This window comes from Puma concolor, chromosome B3 (genome assembly GCF_028749965.1).
Source record: "Puma concolor isolate L17-30 chromosome B3, mPumCon1.1.hap2, whole genome shotgun sequence".
In the NCBI taxonomy this organism is placed as follows: domain Eukaryota; kingdom Metazoa; phylum Chordata; class Mammalia; order Carnivora; family Felidae; genus Puma; species Puma concolor.
Genome location: NC_141672.1, coordinates 1,989,921 through 2,005,659, shown reverse-complemented (window position 1 = coordinate 2,005,659; position 15,739 = coordinate 1,989,921). Strand labels below are relative to the sequence as shown.

General features: G+C 64.4%; 1 protein-coding gene across 26 annotated transcripts in view; it reads right to left on the bottom strand.

Moving 5' to 3' along the window:
* Positions 1–15,739, bottom strand: part of AHNAK2 (AHNAK nucleoprotein 2) — a 34,832-nt gene that overhangs the window by 17,558 nt on the left and 1,535 nt on the right. For 24 of the 26 annotated variants that reach the window (XM_086708603.1, XM_086708622.1, XM_086708618.1 and 21 more), the window contains exons 2-7: positions 4,170–4,228; positions 3,977–4,075; positions 3,249–3,359; positions 2,303–2,453; positions 1,849–2,033; positions 257–1,705 (exon numbers count right to left, since the gene is read on the bottom strand). In XM_086708603.1, the coding sequence (XP_086564729.1) occupies positions 257–1,705; positions 1,849–2,033; positions 2,303–2,453; positions 3,249–3,359; positions 3,977–4,075; positions 4,170–4,228 (2,054 nt within the window). Of the gene's footprint in view, positions 1–31; positions 1,706–1,848; positions 2,034–2,302; positions 2,454–3,248; positions 3,360–3,976; positions 4,076–4,169; positions 4,229–10,936; positions 11,061–15,739 lie in introns of those variants that run through there. The other 2 variants (XM_086708606.1, XM_086708605.1) reach the window with 2 other exon arrangements.

Here is a 15,739-nt window from a genome sequence, read left to right as displayed (position 1 = left end):
TCAGGTCCACTTTGGCCTTCTTGATGTCCACCTTGGGCCCCTTGATGTCCACCTGGGGTGTCTTAAAGTCCACTTTCGGCATCTTCATGCTGGGCATTTGCACCTCGGGCAGGTGCCCTTTGACTCCGGCTCCTACCAAGGGTTCCTGGAGCTCCCCTTCAGGTATTGGGCTTTCTGGAATCTTCTCCCCCACCATGGATGTCTTGAGTTCTAAGTCAGCAGATGGCAGCTCAACGGTCACTTCCCTGGTGTTGACCTCAGCTTCCATGGAGGGCAGGGACACTTCTGCCTGGATTTTGGGCAGGGACACGTCCACCGCGGCCTCCAAGGACTTGCTTGGCGCCGAGGCACCGAAAGATGGCATCTTGAACTTGGGCATTTTGAACTTGCTGTCTCTGGTGGCCACCTCCCTTTCTCCCAGAAGAAAATCGGCTTGAGTTGTCTGAACACCCTCTCTTTCTCCCTCTGTGGCTCCTGAGTCTAGCTCGGGTGTGTCTAATTTTGTTTTTTCGCGTTCTGACTGTTTGACTCTGGCACCTGTCTGTGCGGTCAGAGTGGTGAGTGTGCTCTCTATTTCTCTGTCCTGTTCCTGACCTGATTTTATGTCCTTTCCCGGAGACCATCCGAATGAGGGTGTTTTGAATTTGAACCTAGTTTTCCTCTCCTGTCTGCCCTGTGTATGTGTGTCCCCGTCTTCGGCATGTGCCTCTCCGTGCCCTCCCTCAGCTCCCTCTGCTCCTCCTTCCTCCCGTTCTGTCAGGGGCCCTGCAGGCTTTCCGGCCACCTGTGGCCCCGGTCTGTGGTCAGGCTGCTCTTTCATGCCCGTGGCCTCTTCTGTAGGACCTCCGTGTCTGGGTCCCTGCAGTCGTGCTGCTGTGCCCGCTTCTCTGTCTGGCATTGTTTCTTCGCAGAATTCAAAGCTGGGCGTTTTGACATCGGGTATTTGGATTTGGAACTCCGGCTGGCGGCCCTGTGTGTCCACTTTGCCTTGCAGAGCCGATGTGGCAATCCCAGTTTCTGTGCCCTGGACTGCTTCTCTGTGGCCGTCTCCACCTGGCTTTGGGCCTGAGTCCATCCCGGGTTTCCCGTCTGACACAGAGTCGACCTGGTCCTTCACTTCCTTTGTCTTTCTTCGGCGCCTGGGTGCCACGCTGGCCCCGTCCCCCAAGGCTCCCTCGCTGGGGCGGCCTGGCTCCACGGGTTGCTGGGCAGTGAGAGCTGATGTCCCCTCTGGTCCCTCCACCGTCCTGTCTGTGCTGGCCTTGGCGCCCTCTTGACTGTCATCCCAGGATGCTGCCTCCTCTAGGACCCCGGACTGGACCTCTGTGCTCGGCCTCGCCCCCGGTGTTGGACCCTTCCCTGAGCCCACTCTGAATCGCAGGTTCAGGAACCTTCTCCTCCGCTGGCCGTCCGGTCCTGCCTTCTGCTCCTGCTCCTCTGTTGGGAGCTGGGTCTCTGTGTCTGTGCTCGTGGGGGACATGTCAGGTGGGTGTCCTCGCTCAGAGGCCTCTGAAGAGCTGTGTGACCTCCGCGGCCCTGACCTGGGCTTGGTCTTTATTGACTGGAATTTGGGCCAGGAGAGCCTCTCATTTTGGGACGGCCTGCCCCTGCCCTCCCTGGGCTTGGAGATCAGTCTCTCCTTGTCTCCACTTCCTTCCACAGTCTTCGTGGGGGTCTCTGTGCACCCATCGGCGACATCTTTGTCCTGAAATACAAGGACAGGGAGCGTGGCAGCAGTAGCATGGGAATTCTAGGGCCCTGGGCTCACAGGACAGATGCAGGAGGGGAGGGCGCCCCCCACTCAGCCTCGGCCCCGGGAGCAGGGCGGTCGGCGGGGCCCAGCCTCACCTGCGTCTCACTGTCCTTGTGGCCGGGCTGAGCGCCACCGGAGACCCCTTCCTCATCCCCTGCGGCAGGACGTTTCCGTCTGACTTGGAATTGAACCTTGTAAGGCTCTGAGTACTGAAGAATTTTGAGAGCGTCTTCATATTTAATGTTGTCAAAGAATATGGTTGCACTGAGCAGCTGATCACCTAGACACAGAGTGGGCCCTTGGCCTCAGTTTCCCCGCTCTCGCCCTTCCTTCCAGAGATACAGGGGTGTGTGAGAGGGCCCCCTGATGGGGAGCCCGGCCCACCCTGCATGGAGCCCTGCGTGGGAAGGAGGCCACCCAGCCGCACAGAGAGCAAGCCCGGCTCAGCCCGAAAGGGCCTGGCGGGGTCCTCGGGGGCGTCCTGAGCCCCGGGGCCCTCCCGTCCTGGTGGGACCCGTGGGGACCGCAGGGGTGGGGCGGCCAGGGCACCTTCTCTTAGGCTGAAGAGCTTGGCGGCGGAAGAGTCCTTCAGCACTTGCTTGACGAAAATCCCTCGGTCCCCGCCCCCTGTGACGCTGTAGCCGCTGGCTCCGGCCTCCACGTCTGTCCTCAGCGTCACCTCTGTCGCCTCTTGCACGGACTGGATCAGAAGCACACAGGGGCCGTGGCGACCATCGGCCTGTGCCGCTGTGGCCATCGGTGCTGGGAGCCCCCCTGCCCTGCCCACCGGGACTCCAGAGTCCCGCCCCTCATCCGGGTGACGCGGGGAAGAGGAGGAGCCCCCAGCCAGAGCCCAGGCTGTGTGTCCGAGCTCCGGAGGAAGCCAGCTGCAAGCCACCTCCCGTGGGAGCGGCCTCTCGTACCCCCACCCCCACCCGCCAGGACTCGGGGGCAGCCCCGTAGGCCCAACGGGGCCGAGGAGGCTGGCCTTCCGGCTGGGCGGCCAAAGTCTCGTTCCTTCTTCACACACTCCGGCAGCGATGACGTGCAGCGTGGCTGATACTCTCTGAGGAGCCCCCGGGGCGCACGGCACACGGTGCGGCCAGCCTGACCTCAGACCCAGCGGACGCTTCCGGTCCCAGCCGGCTTCAGAGGTGCTGACCCACCGACGGCAGAGCAGGCCGCCTCGGGAGGCAGCGCGCCCTCCTCACAGGGAGCCCCCGGAACCCAGCCTCGCCCCTGGCTTGTGAAGCAGCTGCACCCATTACACAGCTGGGGACACCGAGGCCCACGCGCCTGGCTCTACCGGCCCGGTGTCCCTGCCCGCCCCCCCCCGTAGGTTTCAGGGGAAGCCCGGACCAGCCTCTGGAGCCCCTGCCCGCAGACCACGCCTGACAAAAGCGACAAGCAAGTCCCTCTCCTTGCTCCGACCCGCCACTCCCACCACCCCAGAAGGGGCCCCCCCACCCCGACCCTCGGGCGCGGCCACACCCACCTGCCGACGACTCATCCTGGAAAACGTTCGAGCGTCTCCCGAGTCTCGCTTCCACCAGGACCTCCGACCCCCCGAGCCCGAGGAAGCCCGCCTTCTCCTTGTGTCCTCCCCCTGCAGGCACAGATGCCAGGGGTCACCCACCTGCCTCAGCCCTGAGCACGCGGGGGGCCCGGAGCGGTGCCGCGTGCCAGGAAGCTGAGCGCGTGGGGCGGCGGGGAGGCGGCCCTTGGCCCTGGTGCTTCCCGACCGGGCCCAGCCCCCAGGCCCCAGCGCCCGCACCCAGGGCAAACCCCACGGCAACTGGGGTTTTGTGTGGAGGGGGAGGAGGAAATAAAAGAAAACAAGGATTTAGCAAGAAGGCACCCCCCGGGCCTCCCCCGGCCCCCTGGGCACCCTCCCCGGCCCCCCCCCCCCGGGCCTCCTCCGCGAGACGGCGTGTGTGCACGTCCAGAGTGCGGGCTCTCTTCCCCCGCATGCACACACGCACGCATGCGCCCTCTCAACTGCGTCCCGGCCACCTGAAGGGAGGGGTCCCGAGGGACAGAAGGTCAGGTTGTGGGAACGGCTGGAACTGTGGCCCAGGGGGTGGCAGGGCAGGGCAGGGCAGGGCCGTGTGGCTGCACAAATGGTGCCAGTTGCCCACACGGGGCGACGAAGGAGACGCGGCCCCCTGTGGCCCCACACCTGCACTTTCCCTCAGCCTGTGGGTCTCCGTCCGGCAGGCTTACCGGGAGTCCAAAGCCGGCACCCTCAGCAGTGCATTCGTAGACCGGCGAGGACCCCTGTGGCCTCGGCCGGACGATCTCGTCCACAGGCCCTTCGGTCACCTGGCAGGAGAGGACAATCAGGGGGGCTCTGCCCAGGCCCGCCAAAGGACGGGGGCTGTGTCGGGAGGGCATGCATCCTCCGGGCCTTGCTTACAGAGGGGTCCTCTTCCGTTTCTGCATCTGGGTCCTCAGACTGCAGCTGCCGGCCAGACACTGCGGAGAGAGAGGCTGAGTCAGTGCGGCCTCGGGGCTGCGGAGACCAGATGGCGGACCCGGGGGGAGGGGCCCCGGAGAGTCTACGCACCGCGTTCGTGCACACGTGGCCCCATCCCGGACGCCGGGCCTGAGGGCACGCGCAGGCCGGATGGCAGAGAGCCTGCACGAGGGGAGCTCAGACAAGGCACACTTCACGGATTTAGTCCAAGAAAGTCAGTAAGCAAACACGCAGGAAAGAACGCGCCCAGCCCCGAGGGAGGCCGGGGTGCAGGGCTGCCGCGGTACGGAACCCACGGTGTCCAGCAGTCAGCCGAGGGCTACGCGACACGCAAAGAAACAGCAAAGTATGATCCATACGGAGGAACAAGCAAGTGCTGGAAATTCTCTGAATGTCCACAGGTGTTGGATTGAGCACGGACTTGCAAGCAGCTACGAGAAATGGAAAGTACGATGGCTTAGTGAAGAGACGTCGTCGCAAAGACGTGCAAGTGACAACCAAGCCACACAGAGATTCTGGAGTTGAAAAATGTACTACTGGGACTCAATATCAGAACTGAGATGCCAGAAGAAAGAATCGAAAAACTCGAAAGCGAAGAGAAATCGGCCACTTTGGTCCCTTCGGCCCCCTGGCTGCGGGAGGCTCGGCCGCAATCGTGAACCACGCAGCAATGACCCGCACCAGGAAGTTCATGACCGCCCGACGACTTCAGCGCAAGCAGCTGGTCACTGATGCTTCTCACCCCGGAAAGGCGACCGTACCTAAGACAGAAATTCGGGAAAAAGGAGCCAAATGGACAAGACCACACCAGAGTCATCTTCGTATTGGATTCAGAGCCCATTTTGATGGTGGCGCGGTTTATGATCCCTTGGATCGTGCAGGAACAGCAAACCCAAACGTGGACTCGTAAGACACGGCCTGTACACGAAGGAAAACGGGGAAAGGGACGCAAGAACAGAGCTAAGGACGTCAGGAGGTCTGCAAACGCCATGTGGGCGCCAGCGACGAGGAGGAGGAAAGAGTCTGCAGGGACCCTTGGTGATTCCTGAAAATCGCGGAGAAGTTTCCCGAGAGGATGAGTAAACTAAGAACTTGAAGAAGAAGAAGAAGAAGAAGAAGAAGAAGAAGAAGAAATTGTCCAATTTGGAGAACAGAGGAAAAAAGGTTTAAGAGAACGAAAGCGCATGTGAGGTCGCGGGGCCACGTTCAGCCCAGCAGCACACAAGCAGTCGAAGGAGAGGAGAGAGAGAAAGGCGGAGGAAATGTGGTTTCCAACGGTACGCGGCGGTCGCAGCGTGCCAGATAGAGAGAGGCCGGCCCCGAACGCATCCGGGCCGCAGGGTTGAAGAGGAGGAGGAGGGTGTGAAAGTGGCCAGAGAAGCGAGACCCGCCTGTGACGGGCTCGGCGGCACAGTTCACGCCCAACGCCCTGGGAGCCGGGAGGATGCGGCCCGAGGCACCCAAGCTGCTCAGGGGAAAACCTTGTGAAGCAAGAATCCCGCGTCCAGCAAACCACCCTTCAAAAATCAAGGCAGGCGCGCCCGGGCGGCTCAGTCGGCGGGGTGTCCGACTTCGGCTCAGGTCGTGATCTCGCGGTTCGTGGGTTCGAGCCCCGCGTCGGGCTCTGTGCTGACAGCTCGGAGCCTGGAGCCTGCTTCGGATTCTGTGTCCCCCTCTCTCTCTGCCCCTCCCCCATGCGCGCTCTCTCTCAAAATAAGTAAATAAACATTTAAAATGAATGAACAAATTAAACCAATTAAAATTAAAACCAACAGAACAGAACAAAGATCCCAGAACCAGACTCCTAGACACGAAGCTGTGGGAAACGGATAGGTGTTTTCAGTCCCTCGTGCTGGGTCTGTTGGCGATCCGTGCAGAAAAATGTCAACCCTTACGTCAGCCACAGGAAGTATTAACGTCACGGGGATTGTCGTTCCAAAGTGGAAGGCTTAACAGTGAAGCTTCGGGGCGCCTGGGTGGCGCAGTCGGTTAAGCGTCCGGCTTCAGCCAGGTCACGATCTCACGGTCCGTGAGTTCGAGCCCCGCGTCAGGCTCTGGGCTGATGGCTCGGAGCCTGGAGCCTATTTCCGATTCTGTGTCTCCCTCTCTCTCTGTCCCTCCCCCGTTCATGCTCTGTCTCTCTCTGTCCCAAAAATAAATAAAAACGTTGAAAAAAAAATTAAAAAAAAAAAAAAAAAAAAAAAAAAAAAAACAGTGAAGCTTCCAGGCGATAAACAGAAATGACTTTGCGGTAGGAAAGCGACTCTTAGCCAGCATACAGAAAGCGCGCTCCCTGAAGGAAATGGCCAAGTGGTCTACGCGAAAGTGAAGAGCTTCTGTTCGTCAGAAGACACCACTGAGGGAGTGAACAGCCAGGCCACGGGCTGGGCACAGATTTGCAACACGCTTACCAAACCACAGCCTCCTACCCAAAATGTACAAAGAATTCGTGCAACACAAAAGGCAAAGACAGACAACCCAGTGGAAGAAGGGGCGAGAAGAACTTGGAAAGGCAAGTTCTCACAACAGACGACACCGAGCCGCGAATTAACTTACGGAAAGGCGCACGGCGTGCTGGGTCCTCAGGACAGCGGCCAGTGGGAGCTCCGAGATACCGCTCCACTGCCACAGTGGAACGGTGGAACGGCGGGAACGGGCAAGGGGGACCTCCCAGAGAGCTGTCCCGCACGTGGGCGACGGGAACGCCACCCTGATGTGGGCGTTGGGTGCCCCGGCACAGTCACTTTGGGCAACCGCCAGCAGTAGCTACTGAAGTCTGACCGCCCTGCTCTACGGCCCAGCAGCTCCGTACCCAAGGGCATGCCCCCAAAAATGCACTCCCCAAAGGACAGGTACAGGAATGCCCATCCTGGCACCATGGTAGTACCAGAAACCAGAAAGTCTCAAATGTCCACCGGCAGTGGAGCGAGGAGAAACCGTGGCTATTTGTCCGATGGAATGCTCTCTGGCGACGACGTGACGGATAAAGGAGTGCAGACGGAAGTCTAGTCTATGCCGTTCACCGTCAGGCACAAGCCCACTCACGTGACAAGCTTTCTGGGGAGGGCAGAGCCTGGGGGGAAGGGCCTCTGGCGCCCGGACAGCTGCTTCTCCACAGGGGCACTGGGGACACGCGTGTGGCCACTTGGGGAAAATGCATCAAGCCTCACGCTTAGGATTTGTACTCTTCCCCGATAAAGAATCTTTAAGGGGCGCCTGGGCGGCTCAGTTGGTCCAGTGTCCAACTTCGGCCCAGGTTCGTGGGTTCGGGCCCCACGTCAGGCTCTGTGCTGACAGCTCAGAACCCGCTTCCGATCTTGGGTGCCCTCCTCTCTCTGCCCCTTCCCCACGTGCCCCCTTCCCCACTCTCTCTCAAAAATAACCATTAACAATTTTTTTAAAAAGAGAATCTTTAAAATTCTACATAAAGTTGAAATGAGGAAATCATCAACTTTATGCCCGTGAATGTGCACATTCAGACGTACTGGGTTATCTGCAGACAAGCCCCCTGCGGACACTGCAGAGCGGACCAGACGGTTCTGTGATGAGTTAGCGATCAGCTCAGAACCTTCCCACACACACAGCTGAGCCCGGCGCCCCCGAATCGTACTAAACATCCCGAGAGGAAACGCACTGATCTCACACCAGCTCTGGTGACACGGCTGGGGCCGAGGGGACGCACAGGTGCCCACCCACCCCAGCCAGCAGCGCGTGGGGAGAAGAAGGGTCTGGTCGGGGGTGCGGCCCGGGCCATCAGGCGAGGTGGGGGGGGGGGGTGGGAGGCCACTCAGGGGGAGCTCCGCCAGGTGTCACCGGCCCGCCCAGAAACCCGCGGCCGCCCGTCCTCGCCCAGAGCCTCCGCAGCCCAGCCGTTTCCCTGAGTCACACAACAAAACAGGAGCCGGCGACCGCCCTCTCCCCGGGCGTGTCCCTGGAGAGGCAGCGGGGCGGAGTCCCACAGGCCTGGGAAGGGCCACCCCCACCTGCCAGCTGGGCGCCCTGTGCCTGGGGGTGGGGTGGGTGGGATGGGGGCGCGCGGCGGTGGGAGCCTCCCGCGGTGCAGCAGGGATCCCCGGCCCTGAGAAGCTGCACCCCCAAATCTACTCCAGGAGTGTCCCGTGGGCGTCCAGGGCCCGGGTGAGGAAAGGTGTTGACAGCACGGAAGCCAGGGCACGCCCCTCGCTGGGAACCAGCCTCACCACAGCCCCTCGGGCTCCACACCCCTGCAGGGTGAAGAGCGGGCTCTAAGAGGTGGCTCGCTCGGCCCCAGGCCGCACCCCACGGAGGTGCCAGGAGGTGCCGGGCTCGGGCTCTAGGCCCTCCTGCACCCCCCTAGGCACAGCCGCTGGCTGGCCCGCTCGGGCCCAGGGACGCACAAACAGGAAGGAGGAAATCCCGCCTGTCTGATGCCAGCAGACTGCCAGCCTTGGGCCCGCACCCCGGGGAGGGAGGAGGCCCCAGTGCCCCCCAGAGCCTCGCCCCACCGGCCCCCATGCCAGTGGGCCCCGCTCAGCGGTGACTGCAGGGGAAGGTGTCCTGTCCTTCTGCCTGACCCGCCCCCTGCCCCCTGCGGCCCCACAGACAGGCTCTGTGGACAGTCCAGCCCCGACGGTCGTCTGGAACAATGGCTACTAAAAATACAGTCACCCCCACTTTGCAGGGGCGACAGGCTGAGCCAGCCCAGCGGTTCTGGCTGCTGGCACCTGGTGTCCCCCCAAAGGCCCTCCCCCGGCCTCCTCCTGGCTCGGGGCCCTGCCGCGTCCATCCAGCCCCAAACCCTGACCCTTCCATGGCCTCAGATGTGACTGTAACATCCAACTGGGGCCGGTGCTTGTACCCAGGATCGGGGAGGAGGGGCTCAGGACTTGGGGTGAGGGGTGAGGGGAGTACGCACCTGGGTCAGCCGAAAAGTTTCACTCCCTAGAATGTTGGAATATTCTAGGGCGGGGCTCAAGGAAGTGGGTCTGGGGAGAGGGCAGAGCCAAGGTGAGGTGAGCTGACAGGGGGAGCAGGTGCAGGGGATGCAGACAGTGGGGTGTCTGCCCAGGATGACTCCCCCGCGCTCACCTTGCCCGTAGGGCTCCCCTGTCAGCCCCTGGCCGTGGGGGTGCTCGGAGGGTCCAGAGTAGGGCCAGCCATGGGTGGGGCAACTTTGCTTAAACAAAACCCAAGTCTGCACGGAGACTGGCTGCCCTCCAGGCGGGCCAGGGATGGTGGGGGTGTTTGTGTGCCGCCAGGGCAGCGGTGGGACTGGGGATCTGGGACAGGCAGGGAGGAGAGCTGCAAACGGGGACCTGGACCGTGGCCCGAGAAGCCATCACGGGTGGGTGCGTGCGTGCATGCGCCTATGAGACCGTGGGTGTTGACGTGTGTGCCTGGCTCGGGAACCCTCCCTCGAGCACGGGTACACAGTCCCGGGCAAGGCCCCCCAGCCACGCAGGGAGCCATGGGGGCGCCTGAGTCAGCTCTCCCCTCAGGGGACACTGCCCTTGGGCTTGGAGCCCAGGGCCGACACGGGCACACGGCACGCTGGGGCCTCACCCCATCCTGGAACTTCACGAGGAAAGTGCTGGGCTCGGCTGACCGGTCATGAGACCTTCAGACTTCCCGAAGCAACACCCACAGGCAGCCAGGGCCTGCCCCCCTTCCTGACTGGCTCAGGGTAACCGTGCTGCTTGGGGAGGCCAGCTCGGCTCCCGCCTCTGCCCCCACGGCTCTTGCCTGGTTGCCCTGGCCTGGGGGCGAGCGTCCTGGCCCACCGGCTCCGCTGCTGCTACAGCTGCAAGCTGGACACTTCCACACCACCCTGTCCCGCCCCCAGATGCCCAGCCCTGTCCGCCGAGCCCCAGGACGCCCTCAGTCCCGCCTGCAGAGGCCTGGGCCCCAGACCTTTGGAGCCGCACCCCAGACCGGGCTCTCTCCCCGGCCTGGGCACTTCTCACGTCTGCTTCCTCTGCCGACTCACGGGCCCAGTGTGGCCACCCCGCCTCATCTCTGGCCCCAAGCGCTCAGAGCCCGGCACACAGTAGGTGCATAATAAGGGCTAGTGCAGGAAGGAGACGGGGAGCAGGGCAGATCTCTTGGGAAGGGGCACGTCCCACCCAGTCTGAGGACGCCCCTGAGCTGTGGCACTAGGCGGGCAATGGTGGGCCCAGCGTCTCTCCTTCTGCACCTGGAGAAACTGAGGCATGGGGGGGGGCACACCAGCCCACCAGCTCCAAAGGGCCCGGCAGCCAAAAAGAAAGGCCCCCACAGTCCCGCCCGTCCCAGATGGGACTGGTGGGCCCGAGCCTATTTCTGTCTCTGAGCTGACAGGCCAGGACCCCCCAGACATCCCGCCCACCCCTGCAGGCCCCCACTGCCCACGCAGCACCTGCAGGGGAGCTGGCCTTGCCTGAGGAGCCCTCCCCGGCCTCACGGTCCAGCCTGGGGACCTGCCTGTCCTGGGATGGCAGTGGCTATGCCTGGCCACAGCCTTGGCTGCCGTGAACTGACATGCCTGTCCTAAGGAGGGCTGGGGCTGAGGCAGGGCAGAGGGCCAGGGACATAACAGCCGTGCTCCCCAGCCCGAGCCCCCCACCCAGCCCCCTCAGGCCGACGGACTGGGCAGTGAAGAGGGCAGGGGCCCAAGGGCTGGACTTGGGCAGGGGGCAGGGGCAGGGGGCAGGGGGCAGGGGCAGGTACAGAGCACGGCCGCTGTGGCTTACCCAGCTCAGAAGTCCTCCCAGCTTGCCCAGGAGTGAAGGTCCCAGCTGGTGCTCCCTGCAGCTGCCCTCCCAGGTCCCTCCCCTCCACAGCCCTCCTCCGCTGCCAGGCCCTGGCCTCCTCCTCCTCAGGCCTGCCTGGAGCCCCACCAGAGGGATGGGCGGCCCCCTCACAGGCCCGGAGCTGGGCCAGGTCCCTCCCCCTGGGCTTCAAGGAGCTGGGGAGCCCGCCCCTCCCCCAGAGCCCCCCCCCCCGCCCCCGCCCCAGCCCAAGCAGCTGACTGGGAGAGGAAACGCCCGCCCGCCCAGGGATGTCTGAGTCACTACCACCCGCCCGTGCAGTCCAGTCCAGTCCTGCTGTGTAGACAGGTACGCAGATGCAGATGTCAGATAGGACGCTCCGGGCAAGCTTTTCTTGGGCCCCGCGCCTCAGTTTCCCTGCAGGAAGCTGGCCAGGCTAGGGGGTGCAGGGCAGGGAAGGCACAGCCCAAGGCGTACATAGGCCCTTCCAACAAAGTCCTGCCCCATCTGGGCTGAGGCCCCGGCCCAGGGCACTGCCAGCTCCTTCCACAGCAGACACCAGCAAGGCCAGAGCAGGGAAGGACCCAGCCCACCCAGGGCCCCGGGCGAGCGAGTGACCTCGTGGGGGGGGGGGGCACTGCTCACCCGCCGAGTCCCCCTGGGGCAGCCTCACCCCGGCCACCCTTCCAGCCCTGCTGCCACGTCTCCAGGTGGGTGCCTTGGGGGCCCAGGAACCTGCATCTCTCACCCCCTCCCCAGTCACTTGGCTAGAAGTGGTGGCTGAAGACCCCAGTCATCTGCTCCCCAAAGCTCCGGCTGCCTGGTCTGCCACATCTGGTCACCTCACCCTGTCGGCCCCAGGACTCAGCTCCCGCGCTGGGCACCGAGGGGCGGGTGGGAAGACGCAGACCCCAGGCCCGACCGGGTTGCAGGAGCCCCGGCAGGCCCGGGCAGGACCGCACCCGCCGTGCCATCGGCAGATCTCTTGCTGGGTCCCAGAGCCGCCCCGCCCCGCGCCCCACAGCCCCGCGGGGTGGGGCCCGGCTGGCTGCTGGCATCTGCACCCCACGAGCAGGTCGGAGCAGGCCTGCACAGCTGAGGGACCCACACGGGGTTCCAGGGCAGTGTGGGGTCAGGCCCGGCCCTGGGGAGGAGGCAGTGGGGCAGCCGAGCACACACCCCTGCCTGACACCACAGGCCAGGATCAGCAAGGTTGGGGGCTCTGGGGACAGCCGAGGGCAGCAGGCCCCACAGCAGAACAGGAGAAGCCAGGGGTGGCCTGGGGTGTGGTGCCGGGAAGGGGGATCCCAGGGAGGAAGGAGACTCTGGCCAGCCTGGGCCCGGGGCATCGGGCACTCTTGAGCCCAGGGGTGGGCCGCCAGTCCGGGAAGGAACGACGGCACCCAGGCCTCTCCCAGCCTCCCCTGTCCCTAAAACTTTAACGGTCACAGATGACTCTATGTCCAGTGAGACAGGAAAGCTGGTGGCCCAGACGGTCCTCACCTGGGAGCTCTTTGTTTCCTGCCTGACACCCAGCAGATGTCACCTCCCCCAGGGCAGGGATGAACCTCCCCGGAGAAGCAGGGTCACCCCCGCCCCTCCTCTCCTGAGCCCGGGTGCCCCAAACCCACAGAGCCACGTCCCCAGCCTCCCGATCTGCCGGCCGCAGGCCCTGGGCCCTGCCATAGCCCTGGTTCCCCCGGCAGCCCGCAGGCTGCAGCCCTGCCCTCCCCTCCCCGACACCCCCCCCCCAGGCCCCCAGGGGTACACGTGCTGCTTACTCTGCCCGGAGTGCTTTCCCGGCTCGGACCCTGGACTCTCTCCCACGTGTGGCCCGTGGCCAGCGCTGTGTGCGGGCGGCTCCCCTGCCCGTGGTTCCACACAGGTGCCAGCCAGATGGGAGAACTGGACATACAGGGCTCTGGGTCCAGACCACTGTGGCCTTGCAGGGGCAAGACCTTTCATTCCTCGTCCCCGGGATAGTGTCCAGTCCCATGGGGGACCCACCCGGCTCTCCGGCCGGTAAGGGCCACGGTGCAAGGCCCTGCCCGCCTGCCGGCCCCCCACTGCCGGCCCCCCGTGGCCATGCAGGGGCTAGGGCAGCTGAAGGGGGTCTCATGAGCTGCGGCAGCACGGGTCCTGAGGGCCAGGCTGCCCAGCACACGTGTGCTGATGCCCACTGCACAGGTGGTTAAAGCCACCTGCACCCTGGGCTCCCACTAGGAGCCACCGTGGGAGCTCAGCTGCTGTCCAGGGCCGGGCAGGGCGACGGGGGAGGAGGCCAGGCCCAGGCACGGCGTTCCTAGCGGGGCATGTCACAGAAGACCCCCGAGGTGCTGGTGCCACCCAGGAGTAAGGCCTGCCAGGGAGGGAGCCCGGGGGGAAGGCCATCCTCTTCCCCACCCGGGAGGGGCCCACACTGCTCCGGGGAACGAGGGCATCAACAGGACGTGGGACGTAGGACGCAGGAGGGGGCAGAGCACCAGAGCCTGGTGCAGGTCGCCCAAGGCTGACCCCACTCAGAGCGGCAGCCGGCAGGGGGCTTGAGCCCCAAACACAGGGGGCATGACTTGGCCAAATGGGGTCTCCTACCCACTAGCCTCCTGGCTCGGGAGGCCCCTCAAGCAGCAGGGGGTGCTGACAGGGAGGTGAGGCCCAGACGAGGACCCCACGAAGTCCCATCCCCGGCTGCTCCTTTCTGACACCCACACCCGGCGATGTGTCCGGGCTGGGGGGGGGGGGGGGAGGGGGAGGGTGGCGGGCGGCGGTGCAGCTCGCAGACCCCCATCAGGATTCCCACCCCAGACCCAGCAGGGCCCGGGAGCCCGCCGGCGAGCCTCTACCCGTGGCTCTCTGCCCACAGGTCCATCAGTCCCCTGGCGGTGATGTGGGTGCCGCGTCCCTCCAGAAAGCTATCTGGAGACGGGGCCCGATGCCACCCCAGGGCAGGGGTGTCCCCCCTCCTGCCTGGCCCCATCTCGTCCCACGGGGACGGCCCTCCTGCCTGCTTGCTTTCCTCTCCCAGACACCTCTGCTCCCCACCCCCAGGCAGCCCGCCCCAGGCTGAACCTGAAACCCAGAAGCCTTCAGCAAAGGGCAGTCAAGGGAGAAAGGATACAGAGAGGGTTGGAATCTGCAGGAGAGTGGGGGGTGGGCCCGGCAAGCCAGGGGGCTACCTGGAAGAGGCAGCTCCTAGCCCAGCCAGGGATGGAAGAGCCCAGCCAGAGGGAGGGAAGGCCATGAGAGCGCTCCTGCCACGGGCTCACTGCCCGACCACAGTGAGCCCCAGTGGAGTGGGGACACAGGGGAGGCAGGGGGCCTTGGGGCATGGGACCCTCCTAGCACAGCTGGGCCCTCCCCCACCCACTTCCCTGAGACCTTGGGGCAGGAGCAGACTGTGTGGCCTCAGTTTTCCACAGGGAGAAGAGCTAGGGTGCCATCAGGAACACATCTGCCACCACCAGTGGTGGCTTAGAAAATCCGCCCGTTAAAGCTCAGGGAGGGTCGGTACCCCAGCCTAGGACGACCTCTGCCGCCTCCTCCTTGGTGCCCGCCCCTGCCAGGGACACTTTAGGCTGGAGGGGGGCACTGGAGAGCACTGCCTGGGGGGTAGGGCAGAGCCAGCACCTGCCAGACATCACTGCACTGAGAGTGTGGTGTGGCCTCTCTGGCCCCCGTAGAGGCAGAGAGGCTCCGGGGGGGTGTGGGGCTGGGCCTCGTCGCTCCCAGACTCAGTGTGCCGGTGCGGACAACCAAGGGCAAAGCCATGAGTGCGGACAGCATAGACACACTAGCCACCGGCGCTGGCACTCGGCCTCCCTGGCCACACAGCCCTCTGCCCAGCCTCTGCTGTGGACAGCTGTGGTCACTCCCGTTCACAGATACAAGGCACTGCCCGCGGCTCCTGGGAGCCCCAAGCCCAGGGCCGTGCAGAGGCCACCACAGGGACGCCCCACATTGCAACGCTCTTGGGAAGGACCCCTGCATTACCACGGCCCCCCACCAAGAAGAGACCACCCAGACCATCCCCCTCATGGTGTGTCACTATAAGCAAGGCCTTCCTGGACCTGGTGGGGGCTTCATAGGGTGGGCATGGTGGGGGGGCGGGCCCAGGCCAGGAGTAGGGCGCTCCCTGTCAGTCTAGTTGCCCAGGACCCAGCTCTACCTTGGGAAGAAACTGGCCGTCCCCGGGATAGGAAGGGATGTGACAGCTGGTGCCCATCACAGGGCGAAGCGGTTGATGCCCTGTGTGGGGGCAGTGCAGCCAGGTGGAGCCCCCTCCCCACACGGGAATAGGGGAAGGGGCCTGGAAGGAGCTGGGGGCCAGCTGCCTCGGACTGGCCGAGGCGCCCCGAGCCTGGGCGGATCCCTGAGCGGCGTGTTCCTGGCACAGCCACGAGGGGGCAGCCTCCGGTTGCAGGCTGGACGTGGTTGGCTTCCTTCCCCAGGCTGAGGGTTAGACGTGCACGCAGGCTCTGGGAGGGGTCTTCAGAGGACCTAGCGTGACTGGCCAGAGAGGGCAGGTTTGGACTGGGCAGAAAGACGAGGGCAGAGCAAGACCTGTCCACCTCTGGCCAGCTGGGAAGGAATTGCAGCTGGAAAGACGTGGACCAGCCCCCAAGGGGCCTTATCAGGGATGCTCGTGCCCTAGCTTCTGTGAAGGGTGGGGGAGGGCCTGGCCATCTGCACAGCAGACAGAACCCCCAGGGGCTCCGACCCAGTAGGTCTCCTACTAATGCCCCACGAGAACCACTGACCTCATTCCCTAAGAGCAGAGGGGTTTGT